Source organism: Schistocerca gregaria, chromosome 7 (assembly GCF_023897955.1).
Source record: "Schistocerca gregaria isolate iqSchGreg1 chromosome 7, iqSchGreg1.2, whole genome shotgun sequence".
Classification (NCBI taxonomy): domain Eukaryota; kingdom Metazoa; phylum Arthropoda; class Insecta; order Orthoptera; family Acrididae; genus Schistocerca; species Schistocerca gregaria.
This window is the reverse complement of record NC_064926.1, coordinates 379,422,196-379,445,725: the sequence shown is the minus strand read 5'-3', so window position 1 is coordinate 379,445,725 and position 23,530 is coordinate 379,422,196. Positions and strand designations below refer to the sequence as shown.

Genomic DNA, 23,530 nt, shown 5'->3' with positions numbered 1-23,530 from the left:
TGCCTGGAACAGTTCTGTCCTCCATCACAGCGGGGCCCACCTCCTCTTCCTCAAAATCACCCTCTCCAAACCTTCCAGCAATTTCTCACTTCCAACCTTGCCTCTCAATCTGTCTTGAAAAACCTTAATCCTACTACCAACATCACCACAGCCGAAGCCCAGGTTATCTGTGATTTGTAAGTTGACCAATCCATCGTCATTCTTCCGGCTGACAAGGCAGCGCCACGTGTGAAAGCACCCATATTATTTACCAACTGACCTACACTGTGAAGCTTTCTATGTGGGAATGACCAGCAACAAACTGTCCACTCGCATAAATGGACACAGGCAGACAGTGTTTGTTGGTAATGAGGATCACCCTGTGGCTAAACATACCTTGGTGCACGGCCAACACATCTTGGAACAGTGTTACACCGTCCGGGTTATCTGGATACCTCCCACTGACACTAACCTATCAGAACTCTGGAGATGGGAACTTGCCCTTCAATATATCCCCCTTCACGTTACCCACCAGGCCTCAACCTCCGCTAATTTCAAGTTTCCGCCCCTCGTACATCATTTGTCACTCAACAACATCTTTGCCTCTGTACTTTCGCTTCGACTGACATCTCTGCCCGAACTCTTTGCCTCTACATATGTCTGCTTGTGTCTGTGTGTAAGCGGATGGATATGTTTGTGTGTGCGAGTGTATACCTGTCCCTTTTCCCCCCTAAGGTAAGTCTTTCTGCTCCCGGGATTGGAATGACTCCTTACCATCTCTCTTAAAACCCACATCCTTTTGTCTTTCCCTCTTTCCTGACGAAGTAACCTTGGGTTGCGAAAGCTTGAAATTTGCGTGTGTGTTATTTATTGTCTCCTATCAACATACCAACACTTTCGTTTGGTAAGTAACAGCATCTTTATTTTTAGATATATTTTTCCCACATGGAATGTTTCCCTCTATATTCCACGTGCGAAAAAGTTCTATGTGGGAATGACCAGCAACAAACTGTCCACTCACATGAATGGACACAGGCAGACTGTTTGTTGGTAATGAGGATCACCCTGTGGCTAAACATGCCTTGGTGCGCGGCCAGCACATCTTGGCACAGTGTTACACCGTCTGGGTTATCTGGATACTTCCCACTAACACCAACCTATCAGAACTCGGGAGATGGGAACTTGTCCTTCAATATATCCTCTCTTGCCGTTACCCACCAGGCCTCAACCTCCGCTAATTTCAAGTTGCCACAGCTCATACCTCACCTGTCATTCAACAACATCTTTGCCTCTGTACTTCCACCTTGACTAACATCTCTGCCCAAACTCTTTGCCTTTACATCTATCTGCTTGTGTGTGTGTGTGTGTGTGTGTGTGTGTGTGTGTGTGTGTGCGTGCGTGTGTGCGCATGCACGCGCGCAAGTGTATACCTGTCGCTTTTTCCCCCTACGGTAAGTCTTTCCGCTCCCAGGATTAGAATCGACTCCTTAACCACTCCCTTAAAACCCACATCCTTTCTTCTTTCCCTCTCCTTCCCTTTTTCCTGAGGAAGCAACCGTAGGTTGCGAAAGCTTGAATTTTGTGTGTGTGTTATTGCCTCTATCAACATACCAACACTTTCATTTCGTAAGTTACATCATATATATGCCACTTAGTGAGTAGATTTTTTTTTTTTTAGCTTTCCATTTCCATTACATTATCAATGACTGATTATGTTCACTGTTATACAAGTAAAGGATTTGTGTATCAAGTTTGCTCCATTAGTTTAGGAGGAGATGTGGAACACACACACGCACACACGCACACACACACACACACACACACACACACACACACACATTTTTATAATATGTATGGATTTATTATTTATTGCTTATGGAATTTTACTGAAATATTTCATGTTTGCAATGTCTGTATAAATGGCAGCATTCTGGAATATTTGATATTTGTATAAAGATCAAGTAAACAAGAGAAAGCAGCCATGAATGTTGACCCCATACATCAGGAGGTAAAAGAGAAGATTGAAGTTGTAGTGTAGTGATCTTAGGTAGCAGTCTATGCCAATAGTCGAACATGCCATGAAGAATGGATTCTGCCATGTCAAATTTATGCCACAACCATCAAATGATAACCCAGCGTCCGACCAATGCAGGTACAACCAACTGCTCCACCAAATACAACACACAAAAAAAATGACATTTTGGGAGACGGAGAAAAACACATCAGTAGTTTTCACTGGGGGCACCTTGACATGTTGTATGTTACTTCACAGAGAGAGGACCAATGCCCGACAACTATTATGCTGCATGACATCAACCACCACAACATTCCTGTTGACCCAGTCAACTGCAGATGATTACAGTTGATCTGTGGAACAGAGCCCATCAATGTATTCTGGACAAGGTCCATCTCCCACATGCCATAGTTGTTCCCTATTATTGTACAGAGCTAGTAGCCACTCACCTAGCTGCTGAATTCAGGGAAACTACATGAGATGACCACCTATGGAGGTGAGGCTGCCACATACCATAGACAGACAACCTATCCAGCCATTAGTAGATTCAGGGGATTCTTTTTCCGTAATGTTGAATGGTTATTGTTGGCAACCAATGAAGACACCTCCCATGATACAAAAGCAGTTGTGCTGAAAATTTCATGAAGAAAATACATCCAATCAACAGGACCATGTACTGTAAGAATAAATATCAACAACAGAATGCAGCCTTTCAAATCTGTCATTTTATCAGAATGTAGCCATTATAAGCAATCACAGACTGTGGAAGATTAAAGGATTGTGGAAGATCAGAGCTCCAGATTGACAAAACTAGTTCAACAAGCAGACATGACAAAGACTGCACTGAGTGATTGTTTGCTGTTGATCACATAGTTAGCTTACAATCTTCAATAATATGAGTTTTAGTCATCAGAAAAAATGCTCAATTAAACTGTGGAGCTTTTCTGTCAAGATTCTCAGTTAAACTGTGAAGCTTTATTGATTGCAAAAAGCTTCTCACGCCCACAAAAGAAATCTACATGCCACCAACAGTCATAAGCACTGTAGGTTGGTTGGTTTAAAAGGGAGGGGGAAGGGGTGGGGGTAGGAGTAGGGGAAGGGACCAAACTGTGAGATCATCGGTCTCAGCACTGTAGATGGTCAAGGAGAACTTTTGGATGACTGACTGTCGTGAACAGTTACAACTAATTCCTATACCAGTCTCGGAGGGCAGCTTAGTTTCAACAACAAAGAATTGTGCTTTGCTACACATATACATACAAGGGGTGATGCTATAATTTATAGGATCTTAGCTGATTAAGGAACAAAATTGAGAGAGTATGAGATTTTCTGTTATTTTACAGGTATGAATCTAAAAAATAACACCATTTGATTAACAGGAAAATCCTGTACTAGCTTGATGAACAAATGAACAAGTGTACACTGTTGTGTGTTTTAGCAAAATTGAGTAGAAGGGTCATTTTGAGAATTAGAACTAGCTTTATTTTGCAACTGAAAGAAAAACAGCCCTCGGTCACTACTTTTAACGAATTAACCAGGTTTCAACATGTTATAGACCGTTCTTTGATTTAAATTCTGAGAAAAAATATTAGCTTTATTTTGTATGAAGGTCTATTATGGAACACAGTCTTTTGTAGCTGTTCTATTAATTTGGCTGAGGTATTCTTAATGGGCTTCGTGTGGCGACAAGAGCTGTAGTGCTGTGCTTAATGTCATTGCAAGTGCTACAAAGTGACTGCTGTGCCATATGTAGCTCCAAGGAATATCAACAACTCAAACATGATATATTGCAACAATGTCAACATAAACACAGAATCTTTTTGTAACAGCATTTTGTTTAGTTGGAGGAATGTCAGAATCTGAACTGAATGTCACCCCAACAAAAAGAAACAGAAATGACTAACTTCTTGCTTGATTCATAGTCAACATATAATAAATTCTTATAGTAATTCCAAGTTGTTGGAAAACTGATTTACTAGATGTTGGGTGTCAAATCAAGATTTAAGAGGATTTCATTTAGTCAAGAGTTCAATGACTACTACAGAGCACACGTGTAGACTATTAGTAACACATATAATGTCAATTTTAGTAGGATACTTTCAAATCAGGAGTGGACAAAAAACAGAACTCTGTATCAACACTGGAAATCATCCACCAATTAGTTAGTATTTGCATATGGTACCACCAGCTGAAAGACAAATAATACAGGAGTGAGTGGAGAAGATGCTGCAAAGATGACATCACTAAATCTTCAAACATATGATGGACAATCTGCTTCAATACGTTAAATGGATGATGTGTCTTTGCTATCTGGACGAAATTTTCATTTTTTCAAAGACAGTTAAAGAAAACCCAAGCCATTGGAAATGTGCTGACCTGAATTCAGACTGCATCCAAGAAACTGTCATTTTTTTCACACAAGAAATAAAAATCTTGGACCACCTAGGGAATGGCGATGGAGTCTGGCCTGATACAGAGAAAATAAGAACAGTCACTCATTTTCGGTTCCTCAGCACACTCGTGATACGAGAAGTTTTTTTGGAATGTTCTGGCACTACCGGTGATTCATACAGGACTTCTGAACCAAGGCATGTCCCCTACAAGAACTACTGCAAGGAGCCACTAAATTTTCCTGGAACAAGGCACATGAATGATCTGGCCTTGTCCCTAAGGAGGTGCTAAATTATTCTTCATTTTCTAGCATTTTATAATGAGAACGTTGAGACACAATTTCATACATATGCTAGTAGTTTTAGAAGAGGGGCAGTTCTAGTACAAATTCAGGAAGGCGCTGAAAATTTGACAGTTTATGCTTCCAGAGTACTCTCCAAGTCCAAGATGAATTACCCCACAACAGAGAAAGAGAAAGAGTGCCTTGCAGTTCTGGCTGTATTTATTTGGCAAACCAAACATCACTGTGACAGACCAACATTCTATCTGTTGGCTGACTAGCCTGAAGAATCTGTTGGGTTGACAGGTGACATGGCTACTGAGCCTTAGCAGCATGACATCAGAGTGATACACAAAAGCAGATGCAAACAGAAGGATGTCAATAGCATTTCACAGAATCTTTTGGCAGAACGCAGCAGTGTGGACGGAATCTCAGTCATTGCTACATCAAATGACATTGTTTCTGAATAGTTGGAAGTCGAGCACTGCTGAAATCCACAGAAGTCTTGAAGGAGGAGGAATGGATCAAAGGAGAAATGGAGCATTGTGTAGAATGAACTATGACCCAATTGGGTATGAATGGCTGCTTTTCATCCCAGCTCATCTACAGCCACCTATACTGAAGTTTTTCCATGATGCTCCAACATCTGGTTACCTGAGATTCATGAAGACTGTACATGGAATCAGATGTAGGTATAACTAGCTACATCTCTACTGATCTGTTACGACACTATGCAAGTCACTGTAAGGAATGTCAAAGACAGAAGCACAGATTGCAATTACCTCCAGGTCATCTGGTACCAATCCTGCTTGGAACACCACTCCACCGAACTATAACTGACTTTTTATAGAGGTTCCCGAAGTCGACAAATGGGAAGAAATGGATAATACTCTGCACTGAATACTTCATCTGCTATGCTGTCACTGAAGCTGTGCTGACTATTGAAGCTAAGAAAATTGCACAGTTTCTTGTAGAAGAAATAATTTTTGAAACATGGAGGACCCCATGTGCTGATATATGACTGTGGAAAAGTTTTCTAGCCAAAAGTAGCAGAAGAGGTAATTTATGGTCGCAACATCATCCACAGGATGACGACTGCCTACCTCATCCGCAGATGAATGTCCTCACAGAACTTTAACAAGACAGTAGCAAACATTCTCTTAATGTGCACTGATTTCAACCAGTTAGACTGAGATACAATGTTGTCCATTGTGATATTTAAATAGAATACAGTAAAATAAGACACTACAGGCTTCTCAACATTCTTCCTGCATCAGCCGCAAAGCTGAAATGACAAAGGATATTTTTTTTCCATATCAGATGGATGATACTCAGCATGACTACACGAAACACTTCATCACCAGGACTGAAGCAGGAAACTGGCTTGCATATGGACTCTGCATGGCTTGCATATGGACCCTGCACACCCAGGAGAAAGACTGAGAGCTCCACAATGCCAAGCACCAACCAGTGACATACAAGCCAGAACAACTAATTCGGATTCTTACATCTGTATGGTAAGTAGGGCTACCAGGAATGTTACCAAAGAGCTACTTTGGGTTGTATCATAGCCTTCATAACTTGTCAGATGTCACATTATAAGGTAGTGATACTCAATGGATATATTTCCCAATCATTTGGTCATATCTCAGAATCATTCTGAAAGCAGTCAGACAGCTATAGTGTATTAATAATTGGTTCTGGAACAGTGACAAAGTCAACCCTGTCTCACATTGCAAAGCAAAGCAGGTGTCTCTAATTTAGACTGATTTTATAACTGTAGCAGTGACATGAATTTCTCCAGGTCCACCAATACACATTCTGGTAGTTAGTCTGTGCCAATAAAGGCTTTGGTTGTTTGTATTTGGAGTAATATGTCATATAAGTGTTCTTGTTCGCCAAGAGCATGTGGTTGAAGATTGTTTTGAACAATAACATGGTTTACTTGGAATGGTGCTATGAGAAGCATTATGCCCTCAATTTTGCCCAACATTTGAACTGCCTTACCCTGCAAATTATAGGGAGATCTTCAGGTTAGTGTGGACTTCCAAACATGGCACAGCTGAGCACTTTTCACATTAACAAGCACTGTCAAAGGCGAAATAAATGATAAGAGACAGACAAAAATCCTTGGACTAACAAAGGGCTGAACCCACATCTTTGGGTACGTAATCTGGCACTTAACCACTGAATCATTGAGCCACAGGTCTAATTATTTTAAACTCTGAATAATTAAATTTTCCTAATTTTTTTCCTGACATGCACAACTGTACTGTACAGAAGGAAAATCTTACTGTTATTTTACTTACTGTTTTACTAGAAAAGCTACGTGTTGTTACGTCACACAAAACGAATGGATTAGTATATCATGAGGTGTGGATTTTTTATACTTTGTTATATATACCTGCACAACTTTCTGAAGCTCAGCATTGTCTTCAAGGGTCATTATCTTTCGTTGTAGGTCACGCAGTTGAGAGACATACTCTGCTGTAAGAACACGTTCACTAGACTGTGTTTCTGGAGACACTATTTTGTCTTCAGGTGTTACACGAGGCTCAGGTTCTGGCGAATCCTGTCTTGGTAATTTCGGAGGTGGAGGTTGTGAAGTCTCTTCTGCAGTTGAAGCACTTGTGCTACTATGCCTTTTGCGCTTACGTTCTTTGCCCTCTTTTGGTTGCTTATCTTTTGCTTTTTTTGCAGCAGAGCGCTCACCCTTCTCCTTTATGGCACGGTTTGAGCCTGATTTTGCTGTAATAGCAGGGTCAGTTACTGCAGGAGAACTCTGTTTTGGTGAACCCGAGGATGGTGAGCTCTGGTGTGGAGGAGGTGGTGGAGGTGGCGGCGGAGGAGGTGGTGGTGGTGGTGCAGCCACGACTTGCCGAGGTGGTGGTAAGACATCTTCTACCTCAGACAGGTCAGATAAGGAGTCATTGCCCTCCATTTCTTGTATCAATGCATTCAATGGGCGCTTTGATGGAGCTGGCTGGGACGATGCAGTGTGATTCTGGACCTCAGCTTCTCCACTGTAGTTGTTGTTCCACTGTGAAATAAAAAGACAACAATGTTATTTTCTTAAGTCAAATAAAAAATGTTTATTACGTAACATGTAAAAGAAAGCATTTGATAAAGTTGTGAAACCTTTTAGGCAAAAGATTTACTCCAAATGACAATGATCTTTGTTTTAACAGTCCTAAGTTTTGATCTGATGATTGCAGGGCCAAAGTGCCATAAGAAATTTAAATGTATTAAGCAATTCATAAAGATTTATTCATACACAAGTCTCTCCCCCTCCCCACACACACTGAGGGGTTACAGGGGGGACAAGAGAATGGAGGTGAGTAAACAGTTTCCTGTAGTTGCAGGATCATTGCTGGAACTGTTTATAACAGCATGGAATAAGAGATTCAACATGCTCCTCTGAAGGGAACAATATGAAGGGCAGTCAAACAAAAATCGAACACCAGCCACACTGAGACCATGAAACGGTTCCGTTCAAAAGTAATCAGCAAACGTGTTAAGATATTTATCCCACTAGAGACGAAATTAGCAACTCCTGTTTCGAAGAATGCAGTCAGCCGCTGATGGATCCACAACCACAATCATTCTTGCACTTCCTCGTCTCACTGAAACCTACGTCCACACATGTCTTTCTTCAGGTTGCTAAAGATAAGAAAATCACATGGTGACAGATCCAAGCTGTATGAAGGATGTTGCAGAATTTCTCAAACAAATCACTGAAGCACAGCCTTTGTCCAATTGGCAGTGCAGGGGCGGGCTTTATCGTGCAACAGGATGACTCCACTCAACAATGTTCCTGGGAGTTTCGCCTTCAAGGCATGTCGCAATTGCTGCAAAATGTCTCCATAGTGTTGCACATTAATTGTGGTTCCATGCTCGAGGAACTCAATGAGCTGAGGGGCAGAGGAGGTCATCATGACCCAACTTCTGAGAACAACTTTGGATTTCTTTGGCAGGACAGAAGTAGGATGTTTCCACCGCTGACTTTGAAATTTGCCCTCAAGGTGTCGGTTGGAACCATGCTGTTGCACAAAAATGACTGCCCCCACACAGCCAACTGGATGAAGGCTATGCTTCAGCATTTGGTTGGGAAACAGCAAAATCCTCCATACAGCCCGCATCTATCACCATGTGATTCTTACATCTTCGGTGACCTGAAAAATGACATGCACAGACTTCAGTTTCAGTCAAACAAGGAAGTGCAAGAATGAATGTAATTCTGGATCTGTCCACGGCCAACTGCGTTCTATGAAATAGGAATTGATTGTCTCATCTCACAGAGGGCTAAATGTTTTAACGCATGTGGTGATTACTTTTGAATGGAAACATTCCATGGTCATGCAGTGACAGGTATTTGGTTTTCATTTGAGTGCCCCTTACACAATCAGTCAAATTCAGACTAATCCAAGCACTACACTTCTCAACAAATGACAGCACTTGTGGGTAAGTTGTTTCAATATGTTGCAATGAGTCTCAGTCAAAATCACAGCTAGCTCCAACTTACTGCTGTGATTAGTTGCATAGTTATTGTGGTCAAAATGGAACCATATGAGGGAAACTCATCTCTGTAACTAAAGAAGTATGCTGTAACTGAAGTAGATGTTAAGCCAATGGACCTGCAAAATGGAACTGTGTGACAAATGAAGTATTATGTGACATTTGTCAGCAACAATGAGTTGACTACATGATTAAGGAGAACTGGTACATGACTTAGCAGGAAATTGCTGGCAGATGTGAAATATCACAACAGGGTTCACATTATGACAGAAGATCAGAGCTCAGTGATTTGTATGTTTGTTCTTGCCTAAAATAAAAGCAACTGAAAGTGAAGATTTTTCTCAACAACACTGTGACTTTGAATGAAGCATGAGTTCACCTTGATAAAACTTTAAAGAAATACAATCAGCTGTGCGAACCTTGTGACATCTTAATGAAATTTGTTTATCATAGGCAAACGTATATCATACATCAGCATATTTTGTGATGGAACCAGAACAAGAATTCACACATTTTTCTTGTGAATGATATACCAATGTCAAATGGCATATGTTCAACAAGATGAGCAACTAGCACATACAAACTGTAACACCAATGAAACAGTTAGACAGCAATAAAGAACATTTTCAAATCAACTACACAAGCATGTTATAATCTTGGGAGAAAATCAAAACAAAAGATGATGATGCAGTACAGTAAAACTTAAAACATACCGTCTTAGATGATGTGTTCTCTGGTGAAGGACTGCTGGAATCTTGTTTGGGACTGCTAGAATCCTGTTTTATAACATCAACAGCTGTTTCTGGCTGATTCTGTGTCACTACTTCAGTCTTTTCACGTTCTTTTACTTCACTTTTTCTCTCTTTTTGTTTTTCTCTGTCTCTGTCTTTTGTGCTCTTATCTTTTTTCTTGTGCTTGTGCCTTTTCTCCTTATCATTACTTTCACTGTGCTTTGACTTTTCTCTTTCCTTCTCCTTTTCTCCTGATGGTTTACTAACAGGGTCTTTGGTAGGGATATGTTCTTTGTCCTTCTTCTTTGTATCTGTGGCCTCTTTATCCTTGTGTTCTTTCTGCACCTTATCAGTTGATGACTTTTCACTACTTCCCTTACTGGCAGACTCATGTTTATTGGAATGTTTCTCCTTCTTTGGTTTTTCATCACGATTTTTCTTGTCCTTCTTTTTCTTTTCTGATTTGTTACTTTCTGTTGCTGATTTGGCATCTGATTTTGATTTTGTTTCTTCTACTGCTAAAGATGGCGGCTTTTTAAGAGTTGTGTCATCTTTTAAACTCTTATGAGATGAAGAGGATGATTTTGTTGCTGCAGGTGCTGCACCAGGTATTTTTGGTGGTGTACTTGATGATGAGGAAGAGGGCTGCTTTTGAGAACCAGGAACTTGAGCAGGGTGGGATGAGGATTTTGAAGATGGTGATGAGGGTGGAGGAACTTTTGGTGACGTGTGATGGGATTTGCTACCATCTTTCCGATCTTTTCCTTCTTTCTTTTCCTTGTCCTTATCCTTATCCTTTTCCTTACTGCCTCGACTTTCCGATGAATGTTTTCCAGATTTTGAATGATGTGGTAGTTGTTTTCCACCCGTTGAACCCGGAACAGTTTTGGAACTTGGTGATATTTTGGGTGATGGAGCACTAGATGATGATTTTTTGGTCCCATCTGGAGAAACTTTACTGGAACTGGGTTTAATAGGATCTCCAAAAATATTGGAAAACTTCTCAGGGGGACGCAGATCCTGAAAACAAATTCAGAATGCATTATTGGATTAATCCATTAGGGAAGAAAAACACATACACAAAATTCACAGTGTAATACTGAAATCAAGTTTTACTACTATAAGTGGCTACTTCTGTTTACGTAAAAATTCCAATACAGAGAGTTTATGATGTGAGGAAAAACATGAATGCACAAGGGAAAAGTCTTGTTATTATATTTTAAGAAATAAAATTTCTACAAAAATTTAGTGAGTGCATATTTGACTAAATTTAAGAATTGTCACCAATTAATTCAAGTTAGTCATTCAATTTTGACATGTATAAAAAATGAGTTATTTATTAGTTGAAAACAATGTCTGACACAATGCTGTACATAACATATAGAGAAAGAAATCCTGGTCATATACAAATGATAAATAACTATAGAGGAAACCATTAAAACAACAGTTCAACGTGTTTCATGTACAGTGTTTCATTTAATTTTCCAGTAACGATAGTGCCCAAGTTGAGTACAGTGACCTGCTAACTTCATCAAAATCGAGGGTGTGGAGATTTGGCCCAGCAGGCAAAGAGAAAAGGAGGAGGGAGGGGGATTTGTTGTGGCCTTGTCAAAGGAAACCAATATCTGCTTGCTATGATACAGGAAACCTACAGAAACTAGAAATATCTGATGTAGAAATGTTAGCCTATCAAGACACGATAAACTTCATAAGTTTGGAAAACAACCAGAACACATCTTTTACACAATTTGAAAAAAATCACCTACAGAAATGTGGAAAAGCAAAACCTCATCTGGATGGGATGAAACAAACACCTCTACAATAAAGGGTGTGTCTGATATCATTGCACTACCACTGTCGATTATTATACACCAGTCTTTTGAGGTGGGATGTTCTCCAAATGTGTTGAAATATGCTGAGCTAAAATCATTTCTCAAAAGTGGATCAACAGAAGATTTGGGAAATTACTATCTTATCTCTCTTCTTCCAGTCTTGTGTAGAGTATTTGAAAACACTGAAGCAAAACAAAATCTAAATTTCTTACTGTAAATGGCACAATTTTCAGAAACCAATTTGGATTGCAACATGGGAAATATACTGTCAATACCATCAATAAGTTTACTCAGAAGATATGCTCCACATTAAATAAGATTAAGAAGCTCATAGGAGGTGACAAATGTATTTGATTCAGTGAGCTGCTCCATACTTATCCACAAATTACCGATGTACGGGACCAGGGACATTACTTTACAATGGTTCAACTGTAACTTAACAGACAGGAAACAGAGTAATTGTAGTTCCAAATTCAAGCAATTATTCTACAAACTAGAAAACAATTTTCCAAGGACTCCCACAATGTTTGATAGTGGATCCCTATCTGTTCCTTTCCTTTCAACTTCCTTATTTCTCCAAAAAAATGTTCTTATTGTAAAATGTGACATTTACAGTAAAATGTGACACGACTCTACCACTTGTTATAGATGTTCATTTAGCTTTATCTGCTGATGATACATCAGTTCTAATTGAAAATAAGATGTCTGAATGAATTCCAGAAAGTGTCAAAAATACTTCAGAAAATCATGAATCTTAGTTCCAGCAAAACTGTTAAAACTAAATGTTACTAAAACCAAAAGTATGCAATTTGAAACCAAATCATCAGAATGAGGTGAAATAAAAATAAATTGCAATGATCAAGACATCACAGAAGCAAACCACACAGAGTTCTTAGGCAAAATCTATATAAAGATTTAGACTGAGAGGTACACATTGACAACTCAGCATGAAAACTGAGTAGTTTAGTTTTTGCAATATGTATTTTATCATGTGCCACAAACACAGACGCCAGAAAAATAGTCTATCACTGCTACTTTGAGTCGGTTATTTCTAATGGGATAATCTTCTGGGGAAATTCAGCAATTCTGATGGGAAAATTTTGTTGTCGTATTGAGTAATTTATTGAGCACAGTTTCGCAGTTTGGAAAAGAGAATCACGTAATTATTTTTTGAGTATGAAAACTACAGGATGTATCTGTGCAGTTGTATCTTAGAGAAATGCATACAAAATAGTTTCAACTTTCTTATTTATCCAAAAAAATGTTTTTATTGTAAAATGTGATATTTACAGTAAAATGTGACACAACTCTTCTACATGAAAGCAAATTGTTTGAAAACTGTTCATAACAAGATTAATCACATTTCACATCTATACTTTAGTGTGGGCAGTTGGAAAACTGAATGCCAGTTATCTTGTTAAAGATTCCAGTGCCTTAATCACCATTCCATCTTGCTTGGTCACCCACTCCCTTTTACCACTGAGCCTGGTAAGGAAAGGAAAACGCACACATTTGTAAGTGCAACACCTCTTGTTTGTCACAAAATCTTGAAAATACAGGAGAAAAATAGTAACCATACACTTCAGTTTTATATCTGCGAAACATCTCCATTATCATGTGGACTGATGTAATGGAGTACATCATGAAACAGTAAGTGTTTTTTTTTTCTTTTTTTTTTTTTCAATATTACATGCTAAAAATTGGAGTATGAAACCCATTAATATCAAATCCCCAAAAATTATGATAAACAACTTTCATGGTGTAGTTTAATACATTTAAACTACACAAAAAGCACGTCTAATTAAACGAGAGTGGAAGTACTGAATTAGCACGATTATTAAATCACAGAAAAGAAATGAGAAAGACAATATATATATATATATATAATGTTTCTTGGGAATTCAAAATTACATATCATACACAGCAGCATTAGTTAATGGTAACTGTGGACACTTCACATGTTCCCAGGTTACTCCACAGATGGAAAAAAACTGTTTTGACCTAAGTAGAAACTTGGCAGTAACCATGTGTACTCATGTCTAGAAACGTATGAGTGTTCAAGATTTGGTGGTATAACAACTACAGCATTTTGAGATATTTTTTATTGCAGACTGAAGACTTTCACTGTTATTATATGTAACCCAATTACTTCTGTAGTATTAGTAGCTTGAGTAAAATGATATGATGGAGACACACATGCTAAAACTACACCACTATTAGCAGAAGCATACATATACACATATAAAACAAGACTGAAATTTAAAAAATTGCAAATTAAAAGCCACATAAGTGAATGATTAATCACAAAAATACTTTGGGAGTAAAGTAGACCACTTATAAAAAATCAGAAGCACCAAGTTGTTGACAGGCATAAACAAAAGAAAAATATAGAACTTGCTAGTTTTTGCACTACATTTCTTTTTCCTTTCGAGCTAGAGACCAAATACAGGCACACACAGATACGTATGTATGTATGTAGACACGCACACACCTGTTCTCCTACATGGAGGATGCACAATGCCAGAATTACAGTTTGGCAGATGGACTAAGGTAAGGTGGGAGTTGTGTTGGGTAGTGTGGTAAGAGGGAGAGAAAGGCAGGAGACAGGAAGAGGGGCTGGGGATGAGTAACTAGTGGCTTGCCCACTTGTGGATGACACATCTGCAATGACGCCAACTCCCTTGCTCAGTATGCCAAATGTCTCCTGAGGGCCTTCACAGACTGGAACTAACATCCAAACCCAGTCCACAAAAAGGTTATTACAGGCCACATCTTTGCACACCCTAATCCTCCCATCATCCTCAAAAATCAGATAAAAAGGAACACCTGTCATCTCCAAATATCAACCTGGACTGGAAAGCTGAACCATATCCTTTGTCATGGTTTTTGATATTCTAACATCAAGCCCTGAAATGAGGGATACCTGACCCAAGATCCTTCCTACCCTTCCTAACATGGTGTTATGCCATCCACCCAAACTATATAACATCGTAGTCCATTCCTACTCCCAGTACTTTGCCACAGGAATTATATCCCTGTGGTAGACCCAGATGTACAACCTGTCCAATCCACCCGTTTATCCTACCCCACCAGAGGACAGGCCGCCTGTCAAAGCAGCCCTATTATATACTAATTCTGTTCCAATCACTGTGCAGCAGTCCACCAGAATGAATGGCCACCACCAAACTGTGCCCAGGAACTAGACAGACCATCCAGTGGCACAACATGCAAGATTTCGATGGCTGCTTCACAGCCCAAGTTATCTGGCTTCTTCTCTTCACCACCAGTTTTTCTGAACTACGGAGATGGGAATTATTCATGCAACATTTCCTTTGGTCGAGGAACCATCCTGGTTTCAATCCCCATTAACCAATTATCCCCACAACCTCCACCCAACATCTTACCCTTCCTCTGCCTATCCCCCCCTCCCAAATTTAGCTCTCCATGTCACCTTCACCATGCGTTCCTCCCCACCAGCTCCAACAACCGTGCATCCCATACCTAGCTCAAGCACCTGCCACCCCTCCCTGCTGCATTCCTAGCCAACAAATGGGATACCTCCCTACAAGCCTCTAGCCTGTCACCCCCGATTGGAATGACTCCTTTCCCTCCCCCTTAAAACCCACACCCTTTCGTCTTTCCCTCTCCTTCCCTTTGGTAAGTCACATCATCTTTAAAACAAAGATTCCAAGACTTACCAAGCGGGAAAGTGCCGGTAGACAGGCACAATAAATAACACACAAACACACACACAAAATTTCTAGCTTTCGCAACCAACGGTTGCTTCTTCAGGAAAGAGGGAAGGAGAGGGAAAGACAAAAGGATGTATGTGGGTTTTAAGGGAGAGGGTAAGGAGTCATTCCAATCCCGGGAGCGGGAAGACTTACCTTAGGGGGAAAAAAGGATAGGTATATACTCGCGCGCAAGTGCGCGCGCACGCACGCACACACACACACACACACACACACACACACACACACACACACACACACACACATCCATCCATACATATACAGACACAAGCAGTGTCTGCTTGTGTCTGTATATGTATGGATGGATATTTGTGTGTGTGTGTGCGCGAGTATATACCTATCCTTTTTTCCCCCAAGGTAAGTCTTTCCGCTACCGGGATTGGAATGACTCCTTACCCTCTCCCTTAAAACCCACATCCTTTCGTCTTTCCCTCTCCTTCCCTCTTTCCTGAAGAAGCAATCGTTGGTTGCGAAAGCTAGAAATTTTGTGTGTGTGTTTGTGTGTTATTTTATTGTGCGTGTCTACCGGCGGTTTCCCGCCTGGCAAGTCTTGGAATCTTTGTTTTTAATATATTTTTCCCATGTGGAAGTATATATATATATATATATATAAATGCTCAAGAAAGGATGTACAGTTTACCCAGCTCATGACTATATGGGCCCCCAGCCCCCATACTATCCAGCCTACTTAGTTAATATCATAATGACAACTCTTTACGATAAAATGAGAATCAATTTATTCTACAGTATGCACTTTTCCAAAGATTCTGGAAGCAAGCACCAGCTTGAATGCTGTGTGGGCTTTCAAAATGTTTTGTGCTTCTTGTTAGCATTTTAGCCGAGTTGTTGAGTTGCAGAAAGGCACAAACAAATTTTTGGCCAGAAGGCCTTCTTCTGAAATAGACAAAACACACACACACAAACACACACACACACATACGTAAACATAGCTCACATGCACATGACCACTCTCTCTGCTTGCCGAGGCCATCCTGGATTTTCCATTGATTTTGTGCATCTAGCACATCTGGAGTCACCACTGTGAGGTACATACTGTACTGTTAATACTGAATATATTACCAGACCCATTCTTCAACAAGCGATACTTAGGAATTCTCTTCCAGCACTCACAAATGACAATAAACACACACAGAGAGCAGCTCTGTTGGCTACCCTCTGTTCTTTGTTTCTTCAGTTGCATATCAGATGTCCTAAGTGCATGTGTTATTAAATTGTTGTTTTGTGTGGTCCTTTGTGTTTCAAATAAAGAATCTGAAATGTGTAGAAAAGAAAAAAAGCTTGCAGTGACTGTGAATCAGAAACTATGCGCAGTAATGTGAGAGAATTCAGGGGGAGCAGCCAAAATTATTATACTCGAGTTAGAGGTAGGAAAAAGTACTGTTGAGACTGGAAGAAAACTCGAACAGAAATTAAAATATGGTGTGCTCCCCAAGTTAGTGGACGTGGAATGAAAGTAACAAAGACAATATTGAAAGGTAAGCATACAAAAGTTGAGGCAGCTTTATTTTTGTGGCATGAACATTTAAGAGTAAAAGGTTAGCTCATTACCTGGTTGATATTGCAGGAAAAACGTTGCAATTTCAGTAGCAAACAGAAGATGAAGGCTCAGAATTTACTGCCAGTGACGGATGGTTGGATTTGGAAAAGTGGGAAAAAACATTTGGTGTTTGCCAGATTTATCATTGGTGGAGAAGCTTTATCTGCTGACAAAGAGGTTATGAAGATTGTCTTTTGAAGTTAATTGATGAGGAAGGCATTTCTGGTGAACAGTTGTACAATTGTGATAAGAGTCGTTTAAATTAAAAGATTTCCCTACGAAAATGCTTGCTGCTACGGCACCCAGATACAACAAAAATTATGAACGAGTTACCAATTGGATTAAAGCTGGCAACTATGTGCTTAGGCCCTCATTAGTGGGGAAATAATGGAAGATGTACTGTTCTGTGAGGTTGTCTACATACAAGATGTCACAGAATGGATGGCAAATGATGAAGCTGAGGAACTAAATGACAGTGATATTGCGGAAATGGTAATGCAGAGGGAAGTAATACAAAAAGAGGAGGCAAACTGAGATCACAGGAGAAATCTCGTCGCACATTCACAGCAGTGCTGCAATTTATTAATGAGCAGGAGTAAGGAATGCCAGTTGATACCATCTGTTTGCATAAATGGAGAGATATTGCGGCAGCATGGAAGAGGGCTTAAGGAGGGAAACAACCATTAACAAAGACTTTTTTAAAACCTCAAATCTGTAAGTCTCATCTTTTTTGTTAAGCCTGGCTTTTGACATGTTTAATCACACGTTCATACTTTATAATGTATTCTGTTTTATGTTTCCTTTAATAATTTTTAAGAGTGCAGTATGTATATAAAAAACACTATAAGAAGTCACAAAATGCTAATAAAATAGGGTTTTGGTATAAAAAATGAGTGTTTTGAATGGCTAGGCTGGAGTCAGAAGAGAGAATTTACAGAGCTCCAGCCTATTCAGCTTGACCTGCCATATTAGACCACATAGTCACTAATCTACTGTAGTCCAAACGATACCAAGTTTTCTGTCTTTTTCGTGTGTGTCTGTCAATGAGTTAACACTTCTGCTTTTCAGTGAATGGTCAGTTTTATTCCTAAAGTACTTAACTCTAGCAGAACTTTCCTACTATAATCACAGAAAGTGTTATTTCTCTATCAACAGGGATATCATATACTGGTGTGGAGTTTCATAGCAGAAAACACGTTCTAATTAAAGCCCCACTGAGTATAATGTAACAACAAATTACTTCACATTGTGTCTTGTGGCCACAGGTTCTGTAACATATTTCACATCTTTGTGATGAAATGACAACATTTCTACCACTAAATGTAAGGATTAATTACTTCCACTATTGGGCAATTTCTGCTATTGTTCCATTTTTGAGTGGTAGTTGACATCCATCGGGACAAGCCACCAACCTATCCAGCCACCAGCATATAGTGGCCAAACATAAAACATACAAGCACCCATATGCAAGTTTTATGTTTGCCCACAATACGATGGTGACTAGACAGCTTGGAGGTTTGTCCTCATACATGTCAGCTACCACTTAAAAAAGGAACAATAGCTGAAATAGGCCAATGGTGGAAAATAAATAATGATTACAGTTGTTTGCAGGAACACTGTCATCTCATCTCAGAAATTTTGTAGCCCTGTCTACTTGGGAGTAACATTTTACACTTGTCTCAATAATTATGAACCATTACTGAGTTACGGGTTGTGCAATACACTATATGATAAACATTCAAAATCCCAGCAATTCATAAGGCAGTCTCAATGAAAAACTTCTTAATTAGAATACCTCTAGACAAACAACCTCTCTGTACCCTTCTAAAACTGATCTGAAAATTGTGTTAAAGTAGAAGATTTAAATTTCAGATTAAACTACATGTGAAAAACTGCAAATTTCTACAACGTAATCTGTCATATCAACATATATAAAAAACAATAGATCCAGACAAAGTCAGTGTTCAAAAAGTAGAGAGATCCATGAAAGAAAGAAAACAAATGCATAAAGTAAAGCCACAAATGATATAATAACATTCTTAAATTCAGCCATATTAATGAGTTGCTCTGCCCATTTTATGGCCAACATATTGATTTTACATGTAAAAAACTTCAATGAACTGTTTATTATCAGTAGTTGTGCAGGAACATTATTGTCGAATCTGTAGTTCATGCTGGAGAGCCCTAATTGCACATGTGCCTTACATAATAACTACAGTGCATGAGCAGGAAGAAATTATGAAAATTATAATCAATATTTTTCTTCTACTGTCATCATATAGTTACTCGTTACCATAGCTGTCTTTGATGTTTAAAAAGTAACCAGCTACTGCAACTGTGAACACCTATAAGCAGACAAGCACATTGTCAGCTGTCATTGTTCTTACCAAAGAAAATGTTACAGTACATGCAAAAGCTTCAAATGTGAAGATCTGTAGCAGAAAACACAATGTACTGGCTGTAACTATATTTTATGTTACTGAAAGTCGTTAACACTTTATTTGTATGGTGAATGATACTATTCAATGGTCTGCTTCTGGGTATTCTGACAGCACGACACCTGGAAGCACCCTGTTAATCAATCACGCCGAGAGCAGGAAACCTAGGAGATCACACAGAACTGTGTCTGAAACCAGACATGAACAGGCAATAGCGGTCTTGTGTGGGAATGATGTGCAAATACCGGCTATTTGAATGCCACACAATCCAGAAATGCAAGTATCGTCCTTTACATATCTGCTTCTACATTGTGGTAGCCAGTTACATCATACATTGTTCCACATTATTGAATTTAATGAGATATTATGCCTACATTTCATAATGAAGAAACTGAATAGCTATTTTAGGCCCCAAAATGTAGCAGTATGTATGTCAGATCTCATATTGTAAGGTATCCATTTGTCGTGTCGGTATGAAATGAAGTTAACCTTAATAATGCAAACAATACATTCTAAATCAGTATTGGTTTTTGCACTGATAAGATAAACTTCATTCTAGTAGAGCAACTATAGTTGAGTGGTGATAGAACATGCCCAGTAGCAGTGCTAGGAACCTGTTACATATTCATACTGCTAAGTGTAGAACCAAAGAGTAACATTACCCAATATCAAAACAAACACATTCAGTATTTCTAGGAGAAATATAAGTTAAAATTGAATTGTCTGCTCTCTGACTTGATGGTAACATAATGATCATCACAACATAGATGCAAATAATAATGTCAAAGAAGTTATTGTGGTCTTCACTTCGAAGAATTGTTTGATGCAGCTCTTCACATAAGGCTATCCTCCACAAGTCTTATCATCTCTGAATAACTAATGTAACCTACATCCTTCTGAACTGTAATCAAATCATTGGCTCCCCCTACATTTACCCTCCCTCCTCCAAACACACACACATTTCTCTTCATTACCAAATTGACAATTTCTTTATGCCTCAGAATATGTCCAATCAACTGATCCCTCCTTTTAGTCAAGTTCTGTCAAAAATTTCTTTTCTAATAAATTCTATTCAGTACTTCGTCTTTAGTTATCTGACCTATACAACTAATCTTCAGCATTTTTCCATAATACCACATTTGAAAAGCTTCTACTCTTTTCTTTTCTGAACTGTTTACAGACTTCATTTTACTTCTGTACAAGGCCACACTCCAAAGCTTAAGACTTCCTAACACACAAATCTGTATTAGATGTTCAGAAATTTATCTTTTTTCAGAAATCAAACAATGGAAAATCCAGGATGAAATAATGACAATATTATGCATCATATAGAGGAAACGAGTTGCAAAGAGGTACAATAAAAAGATAGCTATACATTTGAGCTTTTGGTTTTAAGGCTGCCTTCTAAAATAACACAACATACACACACATGACCAGGGTCTCTGACTACTGAGGCCAGACTGTGTATGGCCAACTGCTCCTGATGGGAGAAGCAAACCCTGGGTGGTGAGGGTAAGGAGGAGGGGGTTGCGGAGGGGGAGAGCAGGGGTGTGAGGGGATGGGAGGAGGTGGTGTGCTGCTTGTGGGAGCAGGGATATGGCAACAACAGAGTAGGGGTGCTAAGTGGGGGAGGGGTGGTGGTGGTAAAGGAGAGAAGTAGAAGAGTGGGGGAAAGACTACATGGTGCACTGATGGAATAGAAGGCTGTTTAGTGATGGATTGGGACATAGAAGGGGATAGGTAGGTACATGACAGGAAGTAGGGAAGGTTGAGTCCAGGGGGGTTATGGGAATGTAGGATATACTGTAAGGAGAGTTCCCACCTCTGCAGTTCAGAAAAACTTGTTGGTAGAAAGGATCCAAACAGCACAGGCTGTGACACGGTCATTGAAGTTAAGCAGATTGCATTAGCAGCAAGTTCAGCAACTGGGTTGTCCTGCTGTCTCTTGACCTCAGCTTTTCGGTGCCCACTGAAGTGGATAGACAGCATGTTGGTTGTCATGCTCATGTAGAAAGCAGTACAATGGTTGCAGCTTATTAAGTAGATCACATAACTGCTTTCACAGGTAGCTCTGCCACTGACAGGACAGGAGACACCTGTTACCACACTGGAGTAGACGGTGATGGAAGGATGTATGGAACACGTCTTACATCTAGGTCTATTGCAGGGATACGAGCCATGAAGCGAGAAGTTTGTAGCAGCAGTGTACTAAGGATAAACAAAGATACTGTGTAAGTTTGGTGGGCAGTGGAATAGCACAGTGGGAAGAGTGGGAAGTATAATGGGAAAGATAGTCCTTATTTCAGGGCACAACAAGAGGTAGTCAAAACCCAGGCAGACAATGTGATTCAGTTACTCCAATCCTGGGTGGTACTGAGCCATGAGGGGTGTGCTCCTTTGTGTGTGGAATGTGGGAGTTGGTAGGTTTCTGGTGAGACAGGGCATGGAACATCTATTTCTGTACAAAGTTAGGAGAGTAATTTTGGTCTATGAAGGCCTCAGTGAGGCCCTTGGTATTTTCTGGAGAGGGACTGCTGTCACTACAGATGTGACAGCCATGGGTAGCTAGAGTGTATGGAAGAGACTCCTGATATGGAATGGGTGGCAGCTGTTGAAGTGGAGGTATTGCGGGTGATCGGTAGGTTTTATATGGACGGAGGTACTGATGTAGCCATCTTTGATGTGGAGGTCAATATCGAGGAAGGTGGTTTGTTGGGTTGACGAGGACCAGGTGAAGTGAATTTGGGGGGAGGGAAGAAGGTGTTGAGGTTCTGGTGGAATGTGGATGGGATGTCCGCACCCTCATTCCAGATCAAGATGTCATCAATCAATCTCAACCAGGCGATGGGTTTGGATTCTGTTTTTAGGAAGGATTCCACTAGATGGCCCATGAATAGGTTGGCATAAGATGATGCCATGTGGGTGCTCACTGCTGTAACATAGATTTATTTGTATGTGATGTTGTCAAAGGTAAAGTAATTGTGGGCACTCCTGCACTAAAACTAGCACTACATCTTGCCTCACTGCTACCCTAGTATCCCTCACCTCCTCACCCCAGCCTCCCACATCACTCACAGATTGCTATTCCCATGAGGTGCAGTTGGCTGTATGCTGTCCAGCCTCTGCATCCAGACATAGTGGTTTGTGTGTGTGTTTTTCTACTTTAGAAGAAGGTCTTTTGGCTGGAAGCTCAAATGTATGGCTGTCTTTTTGTTGTGCCTACCTGCAAGTAAATGCCTCCTCTATACGGTAAATGGCAGTCCATCCTTTTCATAATAATGTCTGTTTCTGAAATGCTTTTCTTGCTACTGTCTGTTTGCATTTTATATCCGCTCTACTTCTGCCAATATCAGTTATTTTGCTGCCCAAACAGAAAACTCATCTACTGCTTTTAGTGCCACATTCCCCTCAGCATTGGCTGATTAATCCTATTACATTCTGCAACCCTTGATTCACTTTAAAAAATAATAAAGCTTCCAATAAAGAATGGTAGCTGGTCTCAAACTGAAATGGTGAGGGCTTGGCTGTTTCAAAATGGAATAAATTTCTCATTTTTGAAAAGAACACAGTAGCGGGCTACACCTTGTCTTTTCTACTTCTTTGGCATAACAATGTCACAACTAGTACTCACATTACACGAGATTAATTTTAGTTGGATTAGAAGGCATGACTTGCTTTTTATAAATACTTAGTGCCAAAAGAAATTAAAAAAGTCTTTGAATTAAATGTTTAAAGTGCAGATATGCACACAGCAACTCCTACTGCAATACTCTGCTGTACGAATAAAGTATTACTTTCTAAAAGCTGTCAGTAACAACGAAACCAAGTAAAATATTTACTTGATTAGGATCATCATTTTCATATTATATGTTATCCCTTATGTTCCATCATCATCTGCTCTTCTGCAAAGCACAATAAACATTAAACAGTTTGTAGTGGTGTATGTAACTCACAGTAGTTCTAAAATTAGGCCAGCGATACCACCAATTTATAGACCATTTCTAAGCTATGTTATGTCAGGTATTTCATTTGCTTTCAAT

General features: G+C 39.7%; 1 protein-coding gene across 6 annotated transcripts in view; it reads right to left on the bottom strand.

Annotated features, from left to right (window-relative positions):
- LOC126281787 (protein AF-9) overlaps positions 1-23,530 on the bottom strand; it is a 110,116-nt gene that overhangs the window by 27,133 nt on the left and 59,453 nt on the right. For all 6 annotated transcript variants that reach the window (XM_049981000.1, XM_049980995.1, XM_049980999.1 and 3 more), the window contains 2 exons: positions 9,893-10,930; positions 7,069-7,704 (listed from right to left, as the gene is read on the bottom strand). In XM_049981000.1, the coding sequence (XP_049836957.1) occupies positions 7,069-7,704; positions 9,893-10,930 (1,674 nt within the window). The remainder of the gene's footprint in view (positions 1-7,068; positions 7,705-9,892; positions 10,931-23,530) is intronic.